We start from the raw sequence: 13,309 nt of genomic DNA, 5'->3' as shown, positions 1-13,309 counted from the left end.
TAATTTATGACTGCAAATGCCAATGGCAAATTGAATTTAAGGGAAATGGAGGAAAAAAACTGAAGGAGTTGCAGGAAAAATGCAGCTGCAGGATGAATTGAAAATTGCTGTCTGAGCGACATTTCAGAAAATAGAAAATTGTAACTTGGACAATTTCCATTTAATCCAGAGAAATTGGCAACAAGATAAACAAAATACATAATTACACAGTGAAAAAAAAAGCATATTGCGGTAATTGTTGATCATTCACAGATAATTTGTACAGCATAATTTATACAGGATTTGTTTCATATCGGTGATATGGAAAATTATGCAAATGACACATTCAGTGGCTGATTGTGTATTGCTGGCGATATTGCAAATGAATTGAGGTGAGAAGTAATGCAATATATTTGCCATCTTGCTCACTGAGTGTGAATTTTCCACCCTCAAACACTCGCTGCCTGAGGGCGCCCCACCGGAGCGCCCCCGCCCCAGCTCGGTGGCGCATACGAACACGTGTGCCGGCGGTGGTGGTAATTTTATAAATTATGTACCCTGACGAAGGTATTGATAGCTAAATTGTGCGGTGGTTGCTTGTTGATTTGGTGGCTTTTGTAATTATTTTCCGACGAAAAAGCAATCACGCTCGAGAGACGAAGAATTTTCCCGCAAAATTTGCTGTTAGCGATTAATTTACAATTTGTTGATGTTGCCAATTAAACTCCGCTGCAGGTCTGGCGGAGAATGCACAAATGGAGTGCGGAGCACGGAGTTCGTGTCCTCATCCTTGTCGCTGTGCTGATGGCATTGTGGATTGTCGGGAGAAAAGTCTATCCAGCGTGCCGACTTCACTTCCTGAAGATACCACTGAACTGTAAGTTGGAGAAAAAAAGTTTGCACACAGAGATGCGAGGAGTGTATTTTGCTTGGCCTGTGCGGAAAACATGGAAAAAGTTCCATCACCCCCAAACCATGTAACCCGAAAAATAACCGAGAGAGATACAATTTGTTGAAAACTATCTTATTCACTTTTCCTCATCCATGTTTCCAAGCGCAATGAAATGACGTAGAATGCCTTCTTGCGTGGCATATTAAAAGTTTCTGCAACTTTAACACTTTTCAGACGCTTGGAGCAGAATTATATCACAGAATTGCCACCGAGAGCATTTGCAAATTATCGCCGTCTGAGGAGAATCGATGTGTCTAACAACAACATATCCCGTGTTGCTCATGATGCCTTCACTGGGTTGAAAGCACTCGCCTCACTGTAAGTATCTTTTCAGCCGCCCCCGCGTGCGCCCCAATTTCATCACACCACATAGCAAACATTCTTGGCAGCATGATATGAAAAGCTTAGAGAGCAATAAAAGCACTCAGGATCGGATTTTCCTCTAACCAATTTTCCCACCCACATACTTGCAGCATTCTGTACGGGAATAAAATCAAAGATCTGCCCAGTGGTGTCTTCAAGGGTCTCACATCCCTGCAGCTGCTGCTCCTCAATGCCAATGAAATCAATTGTATACGAAAGGACACTTTTAGAGATTTGCACAGTTTGAGCTTGCTGTCTCTCTACGACAACAACATACAATCGCTGGCAAATGGCACTTTTGATTCCATGAAGAGCATTCAGACGCTGTAAGTAACACTTCCGCACTCTCAATTTGTATCCTTTCCTGCCACGGCAATATGCCTGATCCACATATTTCTCCTCACTGTCGCTGAATTTATCACTTGATGCGAAAAGGAGGATATTCTATTAATGTCCTCCTATGTTATGGGAAACAGTGGGGCATTTATTTCCAATTCCAACCAAAATAGAAGAGACTTTTGTATGAATCTCGGTATTCAGCTTTTGTTGTTCAGAGACGTAGTGGAAAAATGCAGAGGAAAAACAAGTCAATTCATATACAGTTTCACCACTTCTGCGTCACTGGTGAATTGACTGGGGAAAAAATTGTAGCGAATTGGGAAGACGATGGGTTCCTTTCATATTAAATTCACTGATAAATATTTTATGAGATATTGTGAAGATATATATCTGTGACTTTCTCACTCCTTTTTCCCAGGCAGAATTTACAGGGCTGTAAAATTCAAAAGAGAGATTCTTGAGAGTGTTTTGTCAGAGTGGGTTTGAAAAGAGCGATGGGTGTGAAAAGCTGCTGCTGGGAGGGGATGAAAAAAGGCGGGAAGTGCTTTTCTCTCGGCGGGAAAATGAATGTGTATTTGGGCCGCTTGTCCCAACAATTTACACTGGGTGAGCTTTCATGTGGGGGGGGGGATTTTTGTATTTAAGTGCGCTCAGAGGGAAAAAGAGACCCGCAAAGCGTATTTAGTAGTGGCCAAACAACAAATCCATGTGACTTACCATTCTTTCTCGTCTGTCGCTCTCTCCACACGCTGTGCTGCGCCGCCGCCCCCAGTCATTTGGCGAAGAACCCATTTATATGCGATTGCAATTTGCGGTGGTTGGCCGATTATCTGCATAGGAATCCCATTGAGACAAGTGGAGCCCGCTGTGAATCCCCGAAGCGAATGCATCGGCGCAGAATTGATGTGTTGCGAGATGATAAGTTCAAATGTACAATATTGCAGAGCGATGGGATGAGGACCGATTGTGATGCTCTCTATCTCGCCGTAGGCACTGGTGCTGATGACTACAAGACACGCCACGCGGGCGAGTGTCGGATTGACGTGGAGTGTCCGGCGGCGTGTCACTGCGAGAGGACAACAGTGGATTGCTCCGCCAGGGGACTCAAGGAGATCCCACGTGACATTCCTCTGCACACCACCGAATTGCTGCTGAACGACAATGACTTGGGCAGGATAAGGTCTGATGGGCTGTTCGGACGATTGCCGAATCTCGTGAAGTTGGACTTGAGGCGGAATAAGATAACGGGCATCGAGAGAAACTCCTTCGAGGGGGCGTCAAAGATTCAGGATCTCGTGCTGGCGGAGAATAAAATCCCGGAGATACACAATAAAATGTTCCTCGGTCTGCACAACCTCAAGTCACTCTCCCTTTACGATAATTTGATATCGTGCGTCATGCCCGGCTCATTTGACTACCTAACATCGCTGCACACTCTGTAAATATTTACTGTCTAGCCTCCAGGGAAGGTCCTGAGGGACGCTTAATGGACCATTTGGCTGAATTTCCTTTCTCTCTCTCTCTCTCTCTCTATGTCTATTTGCAGAAACTTGGGATCAAATCCATTCAATTGCAACTGCCACTTGGCATGGTTCTCAGACTGGCTGAAGAAGCGCGGCTTGTCAGGGGCCAATCCTCGATGTTCCGCCCCACCGAAGGTGGTGGATGTGCCCCTGCGAGAGCTGCCCCATCACGAGTTCAAGTGCTTGAGTGACGCCGACCAGGGATGTCTGGGCGAGGACTACTGTCCGCCTCAATGCTCCTGCACGGGCACAGTGGTGCGGTGCTCGCGGAATAAACTCAAGGAGATCCCCAAGGGTATCCCAGCGGAGACATCTGAGCTGTACCTGGAGTCAAATGACATCACCATGATTCATCCGGACAGAATAAGTCACCTGAAGAGTCTGACGCGCCTGTGAGTATCGAAGAATCTCTCCTCTTCTCTACTTTAACCAGAGATGATAAATCTTATCACCAACTATTCTGCCCCTGTAGGGACTTGAGCAACAATCAAATAAACATGCTGTCCAACTACACATTCACCAATCTCTCAAAGTTATCAACACTGTAAGTATTGCTGATCCCCCTGAACTTGTGTATTTTACTCTGATGGTGAGGAAAATCAATTAACATGGTAAAATTTCATGTTTCACTTGACAGAATCATTAGTTACAATAAATTGCAATGTGTACAGCGACATGCGCTCACTGGACTGAAGAATCTCCGTGTTCTGTCCCTCCATGGCAATCAAATCTCCCAGATTCCGGACGGCAGTTTCAGCGATCTCACAGCAATAACTCACATGTAAGTCATTTATAATTGTAATCGCACTGCCACATCACTTTTATCTCCTCGACATGGGGAGAGCGAGACAGAGTGGAATATTGAATTTGAAGAATGCCCCAGCATCCCTCACATGCGTCACGACAAGGCGGAAAACCCCATGGCAGATGCGATGAATTTTCCCCTGGAAGTGTGTTGCATGATTTTATTCCCATGCGAGTTCACTCACAACTTACTGTAGTTCGTAATAAATTCCCTGAAATCCCCTGAGATGAGGGGAAATTCTCTAAACTCCGCCCACGTTGAAGCTCCGCCCCATTTCTTTTCGGAAACTATATTGATGCGGAAAAGGAAGATTTATTTCCCCCACACAAAACACGTGTTTTCATTTCCCTCTCCACAGTGCTCTGGGCAGCAATCCTCTATACTGTGACTGCTCGCTGAAGTGGCTGTCGGAGTGGGTGAAGCTGGACTATGTGGAGCCGGGCATCGCGCGATGTGCTGAGCCCGAGACAATGCGTGACAAATTGCTCTTGTCCACGCCGGCGAGCTACTTTGTATGTCGCAGTCGTGTCAGCAATGAAATCCTGTCCAAATGCGACGCATGCTACACATTTCCCTGCCAGAATGACGCCGAGTGTCGTGCCCTTCCGGAGAGGCAGTACGAGTGCCGCTGCACACCTGGTTACCATGGAGAGCACTGTGAGTACATGATTGACGCATGCTATGGGAATCCCTGTCGGCACGATTCCACGTGTTCGGTGCTGGAGGAGGGCAGATTCAGCTGCCAATGCCTGCCCGGATATTCAGGAGCACGCTGTGAGATCAACATTGACGACTGTGCAGAGAATAAGTGTCAGAACAATGGCACGTGCATCGATGGCGTCGAAGGGTACACGTGCTCCTGTCCGGCAGGCTTCACGGGTGAACTGTGCGAGGTGAAGATTCCCTTCTGCACGGACTTCAATCCCTGCCTGAATGGCGCCAAGTGCATGGATCACTTCACTCACTACTCCTGCGAATGCCTCCCCGGCTTCCGCGGTGAGAATTGCTCTGAGAACATCGACGATTGCCAGAATCACCTGTGCCAGAACGGCGGAGAGTGTGTCGACGGCATCAATGACTACGTGTGCAAATGCCCAGAGGATTTCACGGGGAAATTCTGCGAGGGAGCACCAATGGTGGCGATGATGTATCCCCAGACGTCGCCTTGTCAGCAGCACGAGTGCAAGCACGGCGTGTGCTTCCAGCCGAGCCCCTCGAGCGCCGACTACGTGTGCAAATGCGCTCCCGGATACTCAGGGAAGCGCTGTGAATACCTCACGAGCCTGTCATTCGTGCACAACAACTCCTTCGTGGAAATGGAGCCTCTGCGCACGAAGCCAGAGGCGAATGTGACCATCGTCTTCAGCACCACGCAGCAGAATGGCATTCTCATGTACGATGGCCACATGGAACACCTGGCCGTTGAGCTGTTCAACGGACGCATCCGCGTGAGCTATGATGTGGGAAATTACCCAGTGTCCACGATGTACAGCTTCGAGATGGTCTCCGACGGACGGTATCACATGGTGGAGTTGCTGGCCATCAAGAAGAACTTCACGCTGCGCGTGAATCGCGGTCTGGCCAGATCTATCATCAATGAGGGCGCCAAGGACTTCCTGAAGCTCTCCGCACCGATGTTCCTCGGCGGCTTGCCACAAGAGCCCGGCCAACATGCCTTCAGTCACTGGCATCTGCGCAACATCACCAGCTTCAAGGGCTGCATGAAGGAAGTGTGGATTAACCACAAGCAAGTGGACTTTGGCAATGCCGCTCGACAGCAGAAAGTCACGCCAGGATGTGCTCTCCTTGATCCAGAGTACGAAGGCGAAGTGGATGACGTGATGCAAGAGACGCCGCAAATCCTCAAACAGGTAAATTTATTTCATGGGAAATAACTCAAGACCCTGAAGATATTAATTATGGCACGAGATAATATTTCGGAGGGCATTTTTTCGTTTTAATTCAAGCTTTAATTGCTATATGGAAGACAATTTACGTGCCAAGAGGGGGTGATTTTGTGCTGCAAAAGAGATATAAATTGACACAATTGGTGCATAAGTAATGGTGGAATTTTTTAAAGTGGCCAATGATAGGACATAAAGAAGCGCAGCAATAAGTGTTCGTAAAGAAAACTCTCTGCGACTTCACTAATTATTTTCTGCGGAAAATCTTAATATGCATTCCGCCTTCGATGGCTGGTGTGAAGCTCTTCAATTCATACTTGATTTTCTTCATATTTTTCAACTTTTCACCCAAAGCCACATTGAATTTGGCAAGAATCAGAACAATGCCAATCTTCGCCTGGATCTTTCCCATTCGCAATCCAATGCAAGCTCTCGGTCCCTCCCCGAACGGCATGTATTTGAGCCCTCCGGCGCTATTCCACGCCTCATCGCAGAACCTCTCCGGCTTGAATGTCTCCGGATCGGGAAAGTGCTTCGGATCACTGTGAATTGCCTGCGATGGAATAAAGATGCGCGTTCCCTTTTCCAGTGTGATATCCGTTCCAGGAATCTTGTACGCTTTCGTGCACTCGCGATTGAGGACAGGCGCCGGACCGTACATTCTGACTATCTCATCGATGCAGAGCTCCAGAAACTTCATCTCATTAATGGACTCATATGTGATCTTGCCGTCGTATTTCTTCGTCACGGCGTCAATTTCGGCCTGAACTCTTGCCTGAATGGCAGGATTCTTAGCCAGTTCGTAGATGCAGAAGGACATCGTTGTTGACGTGGTCTCGAAGCCAGCCATGAAAACGCCATGAGCTTGAGCTGCTAGTTTCTCGAAGGACACCTTTTCCGCATCGCCTGCAACAATATTCACAGTGTTGCAAATTCTAAGATGTCCATAAATGATTCGTTCAACAATTTCCCACCTTCCTTTGATTTCACAATATTCCACGAGTCCTCATTGCCGACTTTTCCTTCGTGCTTGAGTTGCAAGAGAAGCTGCATGAAGTCCTTTCTCGTGATGTTGTTCTTCTCACGATAATCCATGGCGTCTTTCACCACAGTCATAATAAACGCTTCATAGTCACTTTGTACGGACTTGACGTTGAACATTTTGCCCAAATGCGGCAAGACAAATAAGCAAGTGAATCTGAAGATGTTCTTCAGTGTTGGTTCGAAAAACTGAAAGGAAATCCATGAGATTTTGAGCTTTGAGTGGGTTTTACTTGTCCTCCAAATCCTACCTTTCTGCCCATGACTCTGAACACAGCTTCAGGTTCTGTAATTGTGTCCGTTTCCAATCCGAATACGACAGAAGCAATTATATTGGTTGTATAGCGAGCCATTAAATCACGCATTTCGACTTCTTCACATGTGTCAGAAATTCTCATTAAATGAATTTCTAAACTCTGTCCACAGTCGAGAAAGGTTTGGAACATTGCTTTGATTCTCAGAGATGTGAAAGCTGGTGATAATTTAGCACGCAAATTTCTCCACTTTTCACCAGAAGTTGCGAAAAGATGTCCGGACAGAGGATCGTCGTCTTCATTCACATACACTCCGCGATCGTGAAAGTACTGAAAGTCTTTCACCATAATTGAGGAAATTAAGTGAATGTCCCTAATCAAGAGACCAGGTTTATTAGCCGTGTAAATCCCAATGAAAGGTTCATCTGTGCTGTTGTACAAATCCACAAAGACGACTGAGAAGTTCTTCCTGAGCAGGAAAACATCCTTGAGATTGCCAAAGGGAAATATTGGCTTGAGAGATTTTACATTTCTTCTGTCCCAATACGAATATATGATTTTGGCATAGAAGTAAAGCAGTGTTGCACTAAACACAGTGATCAGTACAAGAATTAGCAAAACCATGTTGACTACGACACTATCGCGTTCCAACTAACAGGTTTAGACGATTGTATGAAGCTTTATTTATACGATGACTCTTTATTGCTCTTTATATTGTTCTTGTAAAACAAGACTTTCTTTTAATGGCATATTTAAAGATGTCATAAACTCCTTGGTAATTTTCATAAAACTTCCAAAAAACACTGTCTAATCAGATGAACAAACTTGAGCACAGAGACTAACTATGAAAGATCATTTCAAGTTCTCCAATTTCTTATCTAAGACATTTGAGAGAATCATTGTTTATTGTAATAGGTATGAAACTTGAGAATAACTGGAAAATTATATTTCAAAAGTAATCAAAAAATTTTAACTAGTTCAGCTAGTGTTAAAAACTGTTCTCGGAAAGCAAAACCTGGACACTCTTAAAGCGCAATAAAAAAAAGGAATTATCTGAAATGACGCATTTTGAAGACTTTTTGCAGACAATATTCATCATAATTTTAACGATAGAGATTAAAAAATATCTTTTTATAAAAGAATATTCACGTTTAATATTTCTTCATCAATTGCAAAATGTTTATTTCCTATCCTAATGAGACTTATTAGACATTTATGCAACTGACTTGCGATTGTCTGAAATAAAGAATGCTTATCAGCGCGCGTCCAATACTTTTGGGCTGACCGCGCAAATTAGGCATTACTTCAATTGCCCTGTGCGACAGTCAATCGTGAGAGCGGCAATTGTAATTGCTTGCTGGTGTAATTGCAGGTGGATCCGTGTGAGAATCACAAATGTCGAAGGGGCGGAAAGTGCGTGCCGAACAGCAGTGCCAAGGATGGCTACACGTGCAAGTGCAAGGGCGGCGCGAAGGGGCGCTTCTGCGAGCAAGGTGAGGACATCACCGAGCCTTCTGACGTCGCTGGTACTGCTCATTTCATTGCTAACAAACAAATTTAATCCAATCTCTTTTCCTTCTCGCATGCACTGCAAACTTTTGTGCTCTCTTCGTGTGCACTAATTGGCGCCTTGTCTCTTGCAATTCCAGTGGCTTCCACGTGCCGGAAGGAGCAAGTGCTGGAGTACTATACTGAGAACGATTGTCGCTCCAGACAACCACTCAAGTATGCCAAATGCGTGGGCGGATGTGGGAATCAGTGCTGTGCAGCCAAGATCGTGCGAAGAAGAAAGGTGAGTCTGGTCTTGAGTAGGTTTATTTGTTGTTGTGCGTGATCTGGTTGAGCGCATTTACCTTAATTATCAAGATCGACTTCATTTTTTATTAAAATATTCTGTCGCAATATCAAAATATATTAAATTATCATCGAAATGGTTGGAATGTTGTGGGTAAATTAGCATACATTTTGGTCACTGTGACATTCCATCGGTGAATTGATTAGGTTCTTGTGTGACTAAATATTTAAATGGTGACTTTTTGCTCCTCCGCGCCTTTCCTTGTCTCATTAGAGAGACCCATTTGATATGTGTGATTGCTGGGCGAGATTAAATTCCGCTACTGTCCTACACAAAGCCACAAGACTGAGAGAAAACCCTCTTCAATGCAGGTTCGCATGGTGTGCAGCAATGGCGTGAAGTATGTGAAGAATCTCGACATTGTGAGGAAGTGCGGATGTACGAAGAAATGCTACTGACTGCAAGATGCGGCTACCCTAGAAGTTACGAGTGATGATGCAGAGGCCAGCGAGGAGGGCGTAGTTAATGATGAGGCCACCGAGGTGATGGTGAATCCCGAAGAGTACAGCAATGTTGCACCAGAAGATGTCACAGAGTCCGAGGAGATGATTATCCAGAGGGCCAGAGAGGCCTTCCTGCGCTACCAGGAGATGTACGGTGGCGCGTTCGATGACGATGAGGAAGACGACGATGAGGAGGAGTCAGCGTCAGGGAGTGGAGTTGGCGCTCCTGTGGACGAGGAGGAGCCCGAGGCGCCTCAGCGGAAATTGCCGGAGAACAATGCCATCAAGTTCCTGCAGACGCCACACGGAAAAGTGGGCATTCTCTATCAGACCGACAATCGCAGGGAGTCCACGGATGAGCTGCAAGAGGATGCGAACAGGCAGGAGAAGCCGGCCGGCAGGATAACGCCAGTGCTGACGCCGGATGGAAAAGTGGCCCTGCTGTATCGCGGCGCCTCAGAGACCATCAAATACGAGCCGCTGCTCAATGTGACGAGCAAGTTTGCTCAACCAGACAATAAGTGGATGCCAGAAGAAGCGACACAGTCAAACTCTGTTGTTGACTCTGCCACTGAAGTGACCACGGAGGCCACGGAGGCGTCCGAGGAGGACAATGACGAGGAGAACTTCATTCTGCCCAGCATCAATCGGCCACTGTCCGAGGTGCTGGGCATCAAGAAGAACCAATTCACGCAATTCCGGATCACAGAGGCCACCACGCCCATGCCGCGTTCCGCCGTGACCTTCCGCAAGGCCGTCCTGACCACAAAGGCCACCTACGATTACGACTACGAGGCCGCGGAGGACGACACGACAGTGGGCGCGAGCAATGAGATCGACCCGGAGATCCTGTCGAAGACGGAAGTCGTGAATCTCGCCATCATTCCCTCCTTCTCCAACGACATCGAGCAGTACGCGCGCCACGACCGCGAGAAGCACTACCGCAGCTTCCGGCGCAACCGGGCTGAGGAGCTGTCCGGGATCCACTGCGCCATGCAAGCCATGGTGGCCGCGGCGGCGTTGGCGTGCTTCTTCGGCATGCTGGGGGCCTACTTCAAGACTAGGATTCTAGACCAGATCACCATCATGCATTGGTAGGAATTGCTTGGTATCCGGCCGCAGCACTAGCCCGGATACCAAGCGCAGGCATCATCGTGTAGCGTAGCGAGACGCGATATATAAGAATTTCAACTTTAAAGACTATATAGAGAGACGACATAATAAAGAGATGAAAAATAACACTTGAGAGGCTGAGAAAAAGTAATTATAGAGGTGAAGAAGCGTATATGTAATAAATTATTCAACTGTAACAGTACCAAATAGCCATAAACAACCCTATTTATAGTGTATTACAAGCTAAACTATAGCCGGGGAGGAAGAGATGTCTTTAAAGGAGTCTTTTTTATATAACTAATAATTGTATAATCTAATAGAGATTTTTGTACCAACATCCACACGGAGAGACAAGAAGGAAGAAGGGTAGCCGCATTTATTTAACAAATTGACGATATGAGACGAAGAGTACCATCATCAACGCAAGGAAGAATCAACATTCAGATGATTATGTGAAGTTTTTACTGTATTTTATACGTATGCAAGATGCATTTTTTAAGTAATAAGTAAAAGAAGTATTCAATAGGAGTTTCTATCTTGTAAATATCTCTCATTTTATATTTTTCACCTCTTTTTTTATATAATTCTTTTTAGTTTAGTTGTACCATTTATTTTATTTCTCTCTCTTTTGACTAATTATGTATAAATGCGAATATTGACGTTAAACTTAATGCAAAACAAATAATTTTATATTAAAATTGCAATTGATATGTGAATCACAAGGATAATAAGGAAGAATGAGCCTAAATCACATTTATACAGCGTATTTATCGACAGAAAGATAAGGATTTTTCGACCTAACATCACTGCCCAATATATTTTACCATCCAATCACGATGGGACTTAGTAAATGAAGTATAGTAGAGGATGAAATGTATGTATAAACCACCCCCAATCCCCTCAAATACATAATAAACAGTTGTCTTACAGAAAAGTCCTTTTTATTGCGAATAGGGCGGGAATGGAAAGCGCGGGAAGTGGTGAAAAAATTCACCACTCACTATTTTGGTCATCTTGGCGATAGCAACGCCACTGTGCACTTTTCGCGGAAGTTTGTGAGAAAGTAAAATCAAAGGATTTTTTCTCCTGCATTTCCCAGAGATTTTCCACAGGAATAGTATAGCACAACAGGTAAGATTGGAGCGCAACATTTACTTTATCATATTGAGGTGGAATATTTGAGGGTTCTCACTGTTTTCGAGGGTAATTTTGAAAGCGTCTGTAGGCTTCAATCTAACCCTAGTTTTCCTTCCAGAATGCCGAAAGACAAGAAAGCCAGCAAGAAATCCAGCAGTTCGGACAGCGATTCCGGACCAGAGGACGTGAGTTTCCCTACTTTGCTAAGTGAACTCAGTTCTATGAGTGATAATGTGTCATATTTTGGTGTACTTGCAGAGAAATCCACCGTCGAAGAAAGCAAAATTGGGGGAGAAAGAGAAGCAAGCGTCTTCATCCAACGTCACCGGAGCGGATGCTGAGTGGCAGTTGGAGAAGATGCGCTGGGTGAGTGTGTCGGAGTTCCGCGGACGGAAGATGGTGAACATTCGGGAGTATTATGAGCGCGACGGGAAGATTCTGCCGGGAAAGAAAGGAATCGCTCTGTCTGCGGAGCAGTGGAGGAAGCTCTGCTCCGTTATGAACGAGGTGAATGAGGAGCTGAAGTGAGAAAGAGTGTGGAGGAGGTTTCAATGTTTATTCCTAAAAATATTACAACACATTTCGATAAACACTGGTTTTCTGTTCATGTTCCTGCGCGGCGCTCTTTCCACTCTCTGGCTCGAAATAAATAACACAACTGATAGATCATATCGTAATTAAGTGATGAGAGAGGTGAGAAAGATAGCGAGCTATGTAAATAGCATGAAATCTGTGACAGGCCAATGGAAGGTGATTAACAATGATTTCCAATACACGATAAGCTTCACAGATAGTAGGCTACAAGACCACATATGATGCAGATGATGACGAATGGGAGCCACGTCTTCAGCGCGCCTCCGATGCCAACGTACTTCCCGCAGAAGAACATCCAGAACGCCAAGACGACCATATTCCAGGAGCCCTTGCTCTTATACTTCATCAGATTGAGCGCCATGCCGACGTGCGAGTGGCAGTTGTCACAGAAGAGATTGTGCATCCGCGTACCGTACACCACTGACGCCTTGGAGACGCTCTCGTCCCACTCGTGCGCTCCGCCCTGGACGCAGTACGGATCCAAGATGAGGTACCGCGTCGGCCGGCCGAAGCCCATGTTGTCCTCGGACACAAAATACGGCCCGGCGAAGTCTCTGATCACGCCATTGGACATGGCGATGCCCATATGGCCGATGAAGGGGAAGAACCAGGTGAGGACCGGAATGGGTGTCCAGACAATGCAGAAGGGAAACTTGTCCGTGGCGAAGTTGATTGTCGCCTCACCGGATGACAACCGCCTCTCCATCCTAACCGCAAGAGGGAGAAGAAGAGCTGATAAACTGTTGTGTAATCTCACCTGGAGAAGCTCCAGTGGTTTTCTGCGAAGCAAATCACAATCCGTCAAAACAATTCGGCTGTTTTCCTAGAGAGCAGCACGTGCCATTTAGGAGAAACGATATCTCCAAGGCGATTGCAGCGCCCTTGCTTCAACACCCGAACTTTCATAACGGTTGTTGGAAATCAGAAAATGAGTGAAGAATAATAGTAAATAACCTGCATATTTTCAAGAATTACCTGTGCAAAGAAACAAAGACTGGTGAAAACTG

At 45.8% G+C, this 13,309-nt stretch overlaps 4 protein-coding genes across 4 annotated transcripts in view; 3 read left to right on the top strand and 1 right to left on the bottom strand.

Annotated features, from left to right (window-relative positions):
• The window catches only part of LOC132265845 (protein slit), a 34,511-nt gene extending 25,085 nt beyond the window's left edge, over window positions 1-9,426 (top strand). Inside the window, exons 7-18 of the mRNA XM_059766628.1 lie at window positions 715-856; window positions 1,106-1,249; window positions 1,405-1,620; window positions 2,406-2,563; window positions 2,624-3,071; window positions 3,180-3,548; window positions 3,629-3,700; window positions 3,794-3,937; window positions 4,320-5,832; window positions 8,533-8,653; window positions 8,810-8,952; window positions 9,327-9,426. Of these exons, the coding sequence (XP_059622611.1) occupies window positions 715-856; window positions 1,106-1,249; window positions 1,405-1,620; window positions 2,406-2,563; window positions 2,624-3,071; window positions 3,180-3,548; window positions 3,629-3,700; window positions 3,794-3,937; window positions 4,320-5,832; window positions 8,533-8,653; window positions 8,810-8,952; window positions 9,327-9,413 (3,557 nt within the window). The 3' untranslated portion in view covers window positions 9,414-9,426. The remainder of the gene's footprint in view (window positions 1-714; window positions 857-1,105; window positions 1,250-1,404; window positions 1,621-2,405; window positions 2,564-2,623; window positions 3,072-3,179; window positions 3,549-3,628; window positions 3,701-3,793; window positions 3,938-4,319; window positions 5,833-8,532; window positions 8,654-8,809; window positions 8,953-9,326) is intronic.
• Window positions 9,427-9,500: 74 nt separating this feature from the next.
• Window positions 9,501-11,505, top strand: LOC132265539 (uncharacterized). Its single transcript, XM_059766245.1, has one exon. The coding sequence runs from the start codon at window positions 9,501-9,503 to the stop codon at window positions 10,554-10,556; it is 1,056 nt and encodes a 351-aa protein (XP_059622228.1). The 3' UTR covers window positions 10,557-11,505.
• Window positions 11,506-11,571: 66 nt separating this feature from the next.
• Window positions 11,572-12,298, top strand: LOC132265542 (RNA polymerase II transcriptional coactivator). The gene is made up of 3 exons (XM_059766249.1): window positions 11,572-11,702; window positions 11,827-11,893; window positions 11,967-12,298. Exons 2-3 carry the CDS (start codon window positions 11,828-11,830, stop codon window positions 12,234-12,236), a joined length of 336 nt encoding a protein of 111 aa, XP_059622232.1. The 5' UTR covers window positions 11,572-11,702; window position 11,827; the 3' UTR covers window positions 12,237-12,298.
• Window positions 12,246-13,142, bottom strand: LOC132265541 (transmembrane protein 222). The gene has a single exon (XM_059766248.1). It carries the CDS (start codon window positions 13,006-13,008, stop codon window positions 12,493-12,495), a length of 516 nt encoding a protein of 171 aa, XP_059622231.1. The 5' UTR covers window positions 13,009-13,142; the 3' UTR covers window positions 12,246-12,492.
• Window positions 13,143-13,309: the final 167 nt, after the last annotated feature.

This window comes from Phlebotomus argentipes, unplaced genomic scaffold, assembly GCF_947086385.1.
Source record: "Phlebotomus argentipes unplaced genomic scaffold, Phlebotomus argentipes genome assembly contig_5, whole genome shotgun sequence".
Lineage (NCBI taxonomy): Eukaryota > Metazoa > Arthropoda > Insecta > Diptera > Psychodidae > Phlebotomus > Phlebotomus argentipes.
The sequence above is the reverse complement of the archived record's forward strand: the minus strand, read 5'-3'. Positions and strand labels throughout refer to the sequence as shown.